This window comes from Acanthochromis polyacanthus, chromosome 14 (genome assembly GCF_021347895.1).
Source record: "Acanthochromis polyacanthus isolate Apoly-LR-REF ecotype Palm Island chromosome 14, KAUST_Apoly_ChrSc, whole genome shotgun sequence".
Lineage (NCBI taxonomy): Eukaryota > Metazoa > Chordata > Actinopteri > Pomacentridae > Acanthochromis > Acanthochromis polyacanthus.
Genome location: NC_067126.1, coordinates 13,595,400 through 13,608,455, shown reverse-complemented (window position 1 = coordinate 13,608,455; position 13,056 = coordinate 13,595,400). Strand labels below are relative to the sequence as shown.

The 13,056-nt window shown below is 40.7% G+C and overlaps 2 protein-coding genes across 6 annotated transcripts in view; one reads left to right on the top strand and one right to left on the bottom strand.

The window, feature by feature from the left end:
- slc15a2 (solute carrier family 15 member 2) overlaps positions 1-11,478 on the top strand; it is a 51,022-nt gene extending 39,544 nt beyond the window's left edge. For all 3 annotated transcript variants that reach the window (XM_022220041.2, XM_051958900.1, XM_051958899.1), the window contains 4 exons: positions 956-1,055; positions 1,139-1,282; positions 2,749-2,853; positions 9,775-11,478. In XM_022220041.2, the coding sequence (XP_022075733.1) occupies positions 956-1,055; positions 1,139-1,282; positions 2,749-2,853; positions 9,775-9,981 (556 nt within the window). In that variant the 3' untranslated portion in view covers positions 9,982-11,478. The remainder of the gene's footprint in view (positions 1-955; positions 1,056-1,138; positions 1,283-2,748; positions 2,854-9,774) is intronic.
- The window catches only part of hspbap1 (hspb associated protein 1), a 41,846-nt gene continuing 40,180 nt past the window's right edge, over positions 11,391-13,056 (bottom strand). For all 3 annotated transcript variants that reach the window (XM_051958963.1, XM_051958960.1, XM_051958961.1), the window contains one exon: positions 11,391-12,763. In XM_051958963.1, coding sequence (XP_051814923.1) covers positions 12,215-12,763 — 549 coding nt within the window. In that variant the 3' untranslated portion in view covers positions 11,391-12,214. The remainder of the gene's footprint in view (positions 12,764-13,056) is intronic.

The following is a 13,056-nucleotide window of genomic DNA, read 5'->3' as shown; positions in this document are numbered from 1 at the left end:
TGTTTGTATTTTGACATGATGAAATGTTTTACTTGTAAATATTTTTAAAAAATGTTTCTTTGGAATGTCATATGTTTGACATACTTGGTCAAATGTGAGGAGACTACCATCCTTATAAAGGTCTGCCACCTTCTGTACACCTTTATGTGCCCAAGTTCTGAAACCTCCATCTTCTCTTCCTGCCTTGAAGCACACGTTGCCCCATATAGGGGAGAGATGTGAAATAGGAGGAAGATCGCCAACATGTTGATGTGCCCTATACCAAACATCTATGGTATTTTGAAGAAAAGGGTTGTTTGTTATTTTCTTTAAGCATTTGGGATTTGCAGAGTACAAATACAGTTTCAATGCAAAGTTCGGTACTGATGTTTGTTCAATGTTTACCCAGGCTGGGCGTATCTCAGTTGAAAAGTAAAACATGGCTGAGCGTAACTATGCAGACCAGTAATACCATTTCAGATTTGGCAGTTTTAGCCCTCCTCTTTCATATGGCAGGTACAGCAAGCGAAGTCTCAGCCTGGACTTTTTATTATTCCAGATGAATGCATTAAGAATACTGTTTACTTCATCAAAGAATAATTTTGGTGGTGGTAGAGGGAGTGACTGAAAGAGGTATAAGAACCTTGGTAGTACGCTCATCCTCATCATTCTAAATGAAATCTTGGTAAATTATAGGACTGGTAAATGTTCTAAGGTTAGGTTTTTGGTGACTTGCATATGAAGTCTGACTTTGGATCAAGTTTTCTCACTGCTGAAACAGAAATCTTTGATTTCACCTTCACAGCCCACTGACATCATGCTAAGTGTAGCCTCAATTAAAGAATTTATGTGGGTGTCAAAGAAATTCTTAACTCTTTTTCTCAATGCATACTCAGCTAGTCAAATTATGTGTTTCTTTTTTATTTTGTTTTCTTGGAATTCATCTGTCTTTCATGTATCTCCTTCCTCTGGGTAGATACTCAGACGTCACCTGCTGCTTAAAGTCAGGCGAGTGCTCGAAACTTGATCTGGGCCTGCTGGATTTCGGAGCTATCTACACCATCATACTCAAGGAGGTCAGGATGTTTTCTTTAACATTTTTTTTATTGATCACAGATTCTACCAGTTGTACAACATGACTCTCTGTGTGTCTTGTCAGGAATCGGGTAAAATCGTGGCTCACAAGACAGAGGATGTGAAAGCGAACAACGTGCACATCGCCTGGCAGATTCCTCAGTACGCCCTCATCACTGCTGGAGAGGTCATGTTCTCCATCACGGGCCTGGAGTTCTCCTATTCACAGGTTTGTGTCGCTACACAGCATCTATTAGGCTCAGATTTTGTTTTCTTTGTATTCTTAATGTTGCTTTGAGTATTAAACACTCATTAACTGTATGTATGAAAGAAAAAGTTTGTAGTTTGCTGCAGTAAAGTTGAGTATTTAAAGACGGGTTAATCAGGACTGACTCAAGTAGCCATTCAAAGAACTGCAGTTAATCCACCTAAACAGACCAAGTCTAAAACTCCCCAAAATTTGTTAGTCTCCTTCAAAATGGATTTTTTTCTCTGTGCATATTGTGATACTCTAAACAAGAATTAGGTTTAAGTGAGCATAACTCCATCTGTTAAACTACAGAATGACATAGAACCTACGACATGAATTCATTAAGAACTAGAAAAGCACTCAGAGTGCAGTACTCCGTCAAAGCTCATTTGTTGTATCATTTCCATTGGCTTACCGAATGTAGCAGGCTGTGTGAATTGATGCAGGCAGCTAATGTAGTGTTCTCTTGTCATAGTTGCAGTGATGCCGTGCGCTATCTCGTAATAATACAGAAATCTTTAACCCTTTAAGCTGCAGTCAATTCCAGCCATTTTCAGTACAAAAAATCGCTAATATTCTATTTGTAAATAAAAATATGAAGAGAAATACAGGGAATATTGGACGCGCATCGCGAGGTGCATTTCTTCGAAAACGACCTATTCGTGGATAATATGCCGACTTCAAGACATGTTTTGGAAAAAAATATTTTACTGGCTTGTTTCGTCTGGATGTCCAAGGTTGGATTATGGCCGTTTTTTGTGGAATATTTTCATCTGTGTGTAATAATGATCCCGGAAATGTGAGTCGCGCTGTGTACGTTGAAGCTGTGCATAGAGAAAGGGTGGAGAAAGGGTTGTTTGTCGGACAAATGTGTTTATATTACCCGCTGTGGTAATCACATCTGAAAGTGGTTTATACCGGCAGATTCATGAGAATCTAAGCTTTCCATCGGTGTATAGTGTTTATATAATCGCGTTTGCAGTTTCAGACATTTAGCAAATTGCTTATGCAGATCTCAAAGTGTACCGCGGGTGGGACACTGAAGCGCAACTGAAGCGCAACGGGTTAACAAATCTGTGGAACCAGACTATATTCCGCATTACTGTCACCTTCCATGAAAATTTCATCCAAATCCCTTAGTCTGTTATTGAGTAATGTTGCTAACAGGTAGACAGACGGACAGACAAACCAATGCCAATCGTCACTTAAGTCCGCCAAGGCTCTGCCTCCTTGGCGGAATAAGAAATGACAGACTAATTCATGGAATGACAGAACAAAGCACCTGCTGTTAGATATGACAAAAATATAGCTCTACCCTTAAGACTGTACGAACTACAGTCTATTACTGTTTTCAACAAAAAGAAATGCTTTCCTTCACATTTCATGGGACCTTATCTGCTTGTTGTCTCTTTATTTGACAAATGCTGGATCTCTGTTCCCTTCAGGCTCCAGCCAACATGAAGTCGGTCCTGCAGGCCGGCTGGCTGCTCACAGTCGCTTTTGGGAACGTCATAGTGCTGATTGTGGCAGAAGGAGCGGGATTGGATCAGGTAGGAGTTCATGAGACATTTAAATCTCCCATATACTGTAAGGGAAAAGAGTATACATACTGACAACACAGTCAAAACTGTTTGAATGGAGTAGTTGTAAAGCTGAATACTTTGAGTCTGTTGCATCCCTTGAAATTCAAAAGACAGTTTCTCATTTCCCTCTAGTGTTGTTCAGTCATGCAGACAGTTTACTTTTTATTTGGCAAGGCCATCTTATTGTGCCGTGCCTCCAGTACAGTGAAGATTAGCTTCACTTCATGTATTCACAGTTGCCTTTTTTCTGGATATATTTATTTCAATGCTCTGTAAATTGCCCTGGTAGTTTGACATAAAATTCTCCAAAAAGGCAAGCTCCAGTGCTGTGAGACCCACAAATAAAATCCCAGTGTCCTCAACTGTATTTGATACGGCAGAAACTGCAAAACCAGCATAAAATCTAAACTACCTGCATGCCTGCCGCTGATTTTAAATGAGTAGTATGGGTAAAGGATAAGGTAGTGTCTACAGATACGGACCCGTACCCGTAGCCTGTGGCCTACGGATACGGCACTTTCCCTTGCTATAAATATTAATGAGACGTACATGAATATTAATGAGCCGGCTGATGAACGCGCTTTGTGATTGGCTGGTAATCCGACGTACATAAATATTAATGAGCCGGTTTGGTAATCCGAGTGATGAAGGCGCTTCCGTGATTCGAGGTGAATCTGCGTGCCGAGCCTGTCATGTCAGTCATCTGCTGTTCTCTTTTCTATCATGCATAATGTCTTATAAATATCATTATCTGACTTTTTCACGGACAGCGATTTGGGGGTTGAAATCAGCACTACTATTAAAAATAGCAAAACTTTTTATTCACGTGACCCTGTTCTAATAAAGCACAAACAGCAAACAAAACAAATGGCGGAACTAACAGCCAGCAAACTACAAGTATTTTTTTTACCTTCAAAAGTAGCAACAGACTATTACATATTAACAACCTAAACAAAACCCTGATGTATTTTCTACGTCTGTCAACACAGACACTGCACGTCAGTCACTTTAATGTTAGCGGACTCTGTTGAATGGCTAAGTTACATAACCACAAACAAATCTCACAATATCACAGTAAATCGAGTTTGTGTTTTTTTTAATTCATGCCGAATTAAAGAGCTGCTCCTCACCATTCACGAGTGTTTGTTTCATATTCGACATCCTTAACTTTATCTTGTAAATTAGCGTCCGAAATTAAATGGGAACATTTGCAATGGAGTTCGTCAGCCGCTTCCACCACTGAACGCGGTAAACTACTTAATAGGAACTGGACTTCAAACAATTTAGACACGGCGTCTAAAAGCGTAAAAACTGCAATGTCTAAAGTGTGAGAGGAGACGGTGTATTTTTGGTTAAATTACACAATGTTCGCCGTCAAAGTCATTCATATAACCTGCCTGTAATGTGCAGCAAATAGTAGTTAACCGGCGCCAGCTCTTCAGTTACCTTAACGGGTCCGTACCTCTAGTACAGATGCTACAGGTACGGGTCCGTACCTGTAGCATCAACCAAAGGGTAAACTTAATTCCTATAAATCCCTTTTTACCTCCGCCAAGGAGGTTATGTGACACCTGGCGTTTGTCTGTCTGTCTGTCTGTCTGTCTGTCTGTCTGTTAGCAAGATAACTCAAAAACGCCTGGGCAGATTCACATGAAATTTTGTGGGGATGTAGACTACGGTAAGAGGAAGAGCTGATTTAATTTTGGTGGCAATCCGGAAAGGATCCTGGATTCTGAATCACTTTGAATTTTTATCCCCCGCCTCCACGAAGTGGAAAAGGGGGATATAGGTTTGGCCTCCGTCCGTCCGTCCGTCCGTCCGTCCATGCTTCCGTCCGTCTGTCCGTCTGAGATGAAGGGGACAGCTTTTCTCGGAAACTATTACAGCTAGGATTACGAAATTTAGTGTGTAGCTTCACACCATGGACACCTTGATCAAGTTCGAAAATGAGACCTGTGCGATAATATTTAACAGAGTTATGGCCCTTGATCACTATTTTGGATATAGACTCATAGACATCACATGTGGCGGGGGATATTGATGACCATGTCGTCTTGTTTAGTATGTTTTAGTACAGTGATTCTGAACAATTGGGCTGCGGCCCACCAATGGGCCTCTAGCGCCGACTAGTGGGCCGCAAAAAACTTTTAGTTCTGCACGTGGGCTTGGAGAGGGCCGCAGGACCGCAATACAGCTTCCCACCACTTGGTGGCAGTGAGACGTCAGCGAGTTGTTTACACACCCCAAAAGGAGCGACAGTAGAAGAGGTGAACTCATGGGTCAACTACGAAGGTCTCGGCAGCATTATGGAGAAGTTTATGAAACGAAAAAATGAAGATAAGTGAAGTCAACCTATCATCAAAAACAAAATGTGTGCGCAAGTATAACCCGGACTTTATTAAGTTCGGCTTCGTGAATGGAGGTAGTGAGGCAGAGCCGAGGGCGCAGTGTGTGGAGTGTGGGCTTACGCTATCAAATGAAGCACTGAAGCCTTCAAAATTAAGGCGGCACCTGGAAATTAAACTCGCACAAGTAGTTGGAAAGCCGATTGATTTTTTTAAGAGAAAAGAGGTTGGGCTACAGATGCAGAAAAAAAATCTGTCATATCGCTGACTGGCAGTGCTAAGTGTGCTTTAAAAGCCAGCTACCTCGTAGCCAGACGTGTGGCACAGAATAAGAAGGCGTTCACCATCGCAGAGGAATTGGTTTTGCCTGCCGCCGTGGACATGTGCCGTGAGATGATCGGGGAGGCTGCTGCAAAGAAGCTGATGACTATTTCACTCTCAAACGACACGATGAGTCAACGTATTGCTGACGTGGCCTCCGACATACATCAGCAGCTTCTGGAGAGAATAAAAACTAGTCCATGTTTCTCTTTGCAGCTAGACGAGTCCACTGATGTAACAAATGCAGCACTGCTATTGGTTTTTGTTCGCTATCGCTGGGACAGCAGTTTGCAAGAAGACATGGTCTTTTGTGGAGAGCTACCAACCCAAACTACAGCTGAGAAATGTTTCCATTGCATGGATAACTGCTTCATGGAGAACGGCCTGGACTGGCAGAACTGTGTTGGGGTGTGCAGTTGACGGTGCAGCGTCAATGACTGGTAGACACCGAGGCGTCATCAAGCAGATATTTGAGCGCGTGCCAGAAGCTAAATGGACCCACTGTTTTCTCCACTGTGAAAGCCTTGCAGCAAAAAGGATGTCAGCAGAGTTCCAGGAGGTGATGGATGTAAGTGTGAAAACTATCAACATCATAAAAAATAATGCTGTTAACTCCAGATGTTTTGCTAAGCTTTGTGAGGGCTTGGACACAGATCATGTCCAGCTGCTCTATCACAGTGAAGTGAGATGGCTCTCAAGAGGACTCGTCCTCAAGCGTTTGTTTGAGATGAAGAATGAGGTTTTATCTTTCCTCACTGGGAAAAAAATCTCCCCTTGCACATTACTATACCAACACCAAGTTCACAGCTAAACTTGCCTATCTCTGTGACATTTTTTCCACACATGAACCAACTGAACATCTCACTTCAAGGGAGAAATAGCAACATATTTTTTTGTTGCAGACAAAGTTCTATGGAGTTAGAACAGTCTCATAATTCAAAAATGCACACAGAATAATTCACACATGTGAACTGGGATTCACAAATGTAAACTGCAATCCACAAATAAATTAAGAAAGTTCACAAATGTATTTCTGCATTCACAAACTGCTTTTGTGTGTGAATCTTTTTTGAGACTGCTCTGCCGTCAGCTCGATCCACAAATGCGTTTTTTTCAACACGGAAGTTTCTGTAGCCAATCAGATGTCTCCCTCCTTTTCAGCCAATCACAAAAACTCACCCCACGTGGGGGTGGGTGTACTGTTCAGCGTCCGCACATAAAACATTAACCACTAACTCTGTCCTACAATATTCTATTTGTAAATAAAAAAAAATATGACGAGAAATACAGGGAATATTGTACGCGCATCGCAAGGTGCATTTCCTTTAAAACGACCGATTCGTGGATTATATACCGACTTCAAGACATGTTTTGGACAAAATAGTTTACTGGCTTGTGTCGTCTGGATGTCCAAGGTTGGATTATGGCCGTTTTTGTGGAATATTTTCATCTGTGTGTAATAATGAACCCGGAAATGTGAGTCGTGCTGTGTTCCTTAAAGCCGTGTACAGAGAAATGATGGATGGATATTCGCTGTTTGTCGGACAAATGTGTTTATATTATCCGCTGTGGTAATCACATCTGAAAGTGGTTTATACCGGCGGATTCATGAGAATCTAAGCTTTCCATCGGCGTATAATGTTTATATAATCGCGTTTGCAGCCTTCGGACATTCTTTAAATTCCTATGCAAATTAGTAAGTGTACCGCCGGCGGTACACTGAAGTTTAACGGGTTAAAAATGCTCGAGTTTGCGCTGCAAACTCCCAGCGCAAACTATATACTCCCAGTCCCGCTTGACTTCTCGCTCAGCTTTTGCCTCCAGCATAAGCCCCGCCCACAAAAACGTCACAATGTTTGTAAACAAATAAAGGGTCTATTGTCCCCATCAGACGCCATGGTCTCTCCGACGGGCAGCTTCACTCTTCAGCCCAATGACACGGTCAAGTATAACGCTGTGCAGACGCGTTCATATGATTGGCTGAACAGTACACCCACCCCCACGTGGGGTGAGTTTTTGTGATTGGCTGAAAGGAGGGAGACATCTGATTGGCTACAGAAACTTCCGTGTTGAAAAAAATGCATTTGTGGATCGAGCTGACGGCAGAGCAGTCTCAAAAAAGATTCACACACAAAAGCAGTTTGTGAATGCAGAAATACATTTGTGAACTTTCTTAATTTATTTGTGGATTGCAGTTTACATTTGTGAATCCCAGTTCACATGTGTGAATTCTTCTGTGTGCATTTGTGGATTGCAGTTTACATTTGCAAATTCTTCTGTGTGCATTTGTGAATTATGAGACTGTTCTAACTCCATAAAGTTCAAGCTTTCAGGAGGAAACTTGCTTTGTGGTCTAAACAGACCCAGGAAGAGAGAATGGACATGTTTCCACTTTTGTCTGACATTTTGGAAAATTCTCCTCAGGTGAACATCAGTCAGTCAATCCTTCAGCACCTCACACAACTGGCAGAGAAATTTGATTAATACTTTCCACAAGATCCCAGAGAGGGACACATGTGGGTTGTGGACCTATTTTCAGTGGATCCCACTTTAAATGATGTTCCCTTACCCTCACATCTGGAATCACAGCTTCTAGAAGTTTCCACTGATAGCACTCTGAAGGGGCAGTGGGACAAACTGGACCTAGGCTCCTTCTGGATTGTTGTTTCAAAGGAGTACCCCATTCTGGCACTGAGGGCTTTGAAGCTCCTTCTCCCATTCACAACTACATACCTGTGTGAATCAGGGTTCTCCATTGTGGCCACAACCAAGACCAAAGCTCGAAACAGACTAAGAACGTCATTGGAGGCTACCCTGAGAGTGAGCCTTTCCCCTATTCCACCCAGACTGGATCTGATCGTGTCAGAGAGGCAGGCCCAAGTCGCTCATTGAGAGGTGAAGATGAAATGGGAGTTGTAGCATGTTAAACTGGACTGTTGTGACTGTTGTTATTGATCATTTGTCACAGATTTGAAGAGCAACTTCTAGTTCTGCCGTGCAAAAATGAAGACTGCTAAATTGTCAAATTCATCAGCAGGTTACAATATTGTAATTTGCACTTTATTTTTTATTTGCAGTTTGTTTATTTAATTTGAAAGTTTTCTTATAATTTATTTATTCATTTTGGTACAACAGAATTTTATTTATCAGAATTTCTCTTCAGTGTTTTCGTCAGTCGAAATCTAAAAGTTTGGCTTGGAGCCATTTGCTGTTTTAGCAATTTGATTTGTTATAATTGCAACAATTGCAATGTTGTATGTGCAGGTTCATACACATGACTATAAGTAAACGTCTTTGAGATGATTGCAGTATATAAGATTATTTATTTCACAAGGTTTTAACTTGTTAAACTATAAAACAACTTGATTTAGTTATTGATTACAAATCGAACCAAGACTCAGATGAATTACAATGAAAGTGCTAGTATTTGGATGGGTCCCGGGCCACTTCACTCTGGGAAAATTGGGCCCAGAGGTTAAAAAGGTTAAGAATCCGTTTTAGTATGTGGTCCAAAATATGACAAAAACATCATATGTCGTCCAACAAATTGGAACAAGGTGTCCAGATAGCTCAACTGGTTAAGGTGATTTGTAAACAGAAACTGTGTCAGAGACGCAGGTTTGATTCCAGCTCATGATCCTTTACTGCATGGGTTTCCTGTTTTCCTCTTTATCCTTGGCGGAGGTCTGCACTCTGAGTGCTTTTCTTGTTATTGCTGTTGTCAATAAAACTTACAGCTACAATATTTCATCAAATAAACATCACCTTTCTTTCTTTAGGGTGTATTAAACTTCTGCATTAAATTACCTTTTCACTCACTACAGTGTGTGTGTGTGTGTGTGTGTGTGTGTGTGTGTGTGTGTGTGTGTGTGTGTGTGTGTGTGTGTGTGTGTGTGTAAAGACCAGGGGTCGGCAACCCACGGCTCCGGATCCGCATGCATTCCTGTTTTGGGGGTTGTCTCATTGTTACCCCTCTAGTACATCTGTTGTTTATTTTATGAACACCAAAGCAGCTGAAACTGACTAAAAAGCCCCTCAGTTACTTACTTGACCAGATCAGTATCCCACGTTTCACTGATTTGATGCAATACTTAGATTAAAAAGTGTTCCTTTTATTTTTTGAGCAGTGTGTGTATATATATATATATATATATATATATATATATACATACACATATATATATGCACACACACACAAATGAACCTGTGTTTGTTACCTCAGTGGAAAGAGTTCTTGCTGTTTGCCGGCCTGCTGCTGGGCGTCTGCATCATCTTCTCCATCATGACCTGCTTCTACACCTACGTCGACCCAGAGCAGCTGGAGAAGTTTTACCTGGAAGATTCTGGGAAGGAGGGAGATGACGACGACAAGAAGAAGAAAAACAATGACGTACCACTGAACAAAACAGGGAAGGGCACCAGACTGTAATTTCTTGCCTTCTTGGCAGTTTTATGGTTTTTAAGGTGTTATTTTTTGTGAAAATGAAGCACTAAGATATGATCGTTGGGCATTTCTTGTGGTTTTTAAGTCCAGTATTTGTGACAATTAAAGGCGGAATCAGCAACTGCGGAAAAACATTTTTTTTTAGCTAGTTATGATGTTTAAATAGAAAACCTGTGAACAGTCTTGCATAGTCAGACCATTCTACACAGTGGTGGAGAATGGTCTGACTGCACCTCATTATCAGTACAACTACTCACAATAGTATCTAAACTATCAATTATTTATAATAAAGAAGACCGATAATATTTGAAATGGATATAAATTTGTTGTAAAACATTTTAATCTTGGTATAAAAATGGAAAATAACACACACTCCAACATAACCCTAAACTTTATTGAAATGCATTATTGTAATGCTATTATAATGTTTTCCATGTGTTTACTTAACAGAAAACTTTAACTTTTATTTGATCTAATGGGGAGGACCCCATGTGCAAATGTTTAATGACGCTGTCATTAAAATGGATAATTCCTAGAAAGAACCAAGCAGGCCGGGACCTACAGTCACCAGGTGCTTAATCAGATTAGCATGGGCCAGATTTACTCTCCCACTACTCCTTTTCCCTCACCGTGTGCTCTAGCATGAATGTACTCAGAACACACTAGAATAGTGTTTTGTGGAGCCACACAAGCCATTTTGCTTCCCATTTACAGAGCTGGAGCTGTGTGCGAATATCAGATTTTTTTTTCAGCTCGCACAAAAAAAAAAAAACAAACAGCCAGCAGACAATGAGGAGCTATTCACTGAATTTGGACAGAAAGAATCTTTGATTAGAATTACTGACTTTACCTTTAATGTATTCTGTGAAGCCTGTTTAACACTCCAGTCATGTCCAAGTTATAACTCTACAGCTGAATTATCTAAATGAGACTCAGCACATGAAATAGTGTTTGAGACCAAAAAATATTTCTCACAGCATTATCAAGTGTTCTTTTAGTATATTAAACATTATATTTTGTTGTGTATTAACTAGAGATGCGAGAGAGTTGTATTTTTAATGCTGCTTGCATAATAATCATATCCTACATCATCTGTGACAGAACACATGGGATAAATAATTCAGTTCACACTGTGTGCCTTTACCAATGATATTAAAGCACAATAGTTGGGTTTGACTTTCAGAAATCATAGCTCATTGTCGCCAAATGGCTGATGTCTTGAACATATTACCAAGCAAACCAGTACCTATCTGCACCTATACAGTACAACATAAGACCAGGGAAAGTTTACTGTATAAAGATAATCAGCTTTGTTTTGTATACTTGATTCTTGCCTTTTTTTATGGAAAACATTTTGAGATATCCTGGTAAGAAAATCACACAAACTTAATCCATCAAGATGCAAACTGTGTTTATTCAGGAAAAAGTAAATGATGCTCCTCCCTATGAAGCTCTATAAATAAACTCTTGACTGATGTCGAATCTTGTCTTTTGCATTATCCCCATTAATAACGACCGGGTATATTTTTGTGCCACAATATTTTATATCTGTGACCATCTATGCTTAGATGTGTAAAATGTCATCTATGTTGTTGAAAACAAATACAAGAAATTAAGTTTAGAAAAGAAATTATCTGTGAAAATATTGTATTTATTATCCCCTTCCTATAACTGCACACCCGTCCTTTGTCTCCTCTGACATGAGTGACCTGTGGCAGCAGACTGTTCAAACAGTCCTATTTCATTCATTGCTCCTAACGCAGGTTCCATCAATCACAAAACCATTACGATCAGCCTTCTGTGGCTGCACAATGACGACACCCCTTACCGACAGAGAAACATTACGCTGAAAACAAATGTTTGCATACCTGCAATATTGTGAATTATTTTGCTTACTAGCATAATAAATTGATTTAAGTGGTCACTTTTCCTACTCTGTGGGAATCAAACAGGATTAGCATGTGCAGGAAAACAAATAAAGGAAATGTTAGTGCCACTCGACAGTGATTATGATTAGTTTTGGGTGTGACTTCTCACATTCGGGGGGAAGGTAAGGAGAAATTGACAAATGAGAGAAGAATAACTGACATCACAACACTACTGGTAGCTTAGAGGATGTATTTCTGCAGCCAGAGATTTTTTTTTTTGCCTTGCTCACATCTCTAAACCACTGCAAACTTCAGCAAAACTTATTGTCTTCCTCAGGTGAATATTAAAGTTAGAGAGGCACAGTGTTCCTGTGATTTCCCATGTGTCTTTCCAATAAAAGCTCTGTGACACGAGTGATGATATCAGGATGCACCAGGCAGCCTAACAGGTCATTAGTGGTTATTGTTGTATGTTTAAACTCCTTATAATCCTCTGAAGAGTGCTCTGATGTCCCTCTTCCACAGTCACATGGTCCACTTTGAGTTAAACCAGAGCGACATTCATGGCTTCCATCATGGGGTTTCACAGTCAATTCAGAAGTGCTTCTCGATTCAGCATCTGAGCCGGTGGTGCAGTTCCTGGAAGAGCTGACGTCCAGATGTTTCTGGGTCAAACTCAGTTCTTCTTGCTGACAGCATACAGAGATGAGATGTGGACCAAAGGGAACACTGAATGGTGCACGATTCCAAACACAGGCTCGGTTCTTCTTGATTTGTCCACTCGAGTCCCGCTTGACTCGGCAGGTGTCTCTTGGGCTCTGGGTCTGCTGTCTTTGAGCACAAGCCCTCACCGCTAGGTTCACATACTGCATGTTCTCATCATGGGATGCTTTTTCTTCCTGCAAAAAAACAGAGATAAAAGTTGAGACAGCTACTGAGAGTTAGACAGCACTGAAAGCCTTTGAGGTTTTAAGAGGAAACGGGTTATATGTCTTCTGCACTGAATTTCTACTGCTCTGCCTCAAAACCAGACTGCAATGTGTTTGATTCCTCTGAAAATTTTTAGGAAACGAGATAAAGAAAGGAATCTATAGCTTCTGCTTGTATGTGGGTGTATGCCACTGCCCTCATAAAAATTGTGATACCTGTTCGGTCTGTGCATATGGTCTAACTTTTCTCTGATCTATTTCAG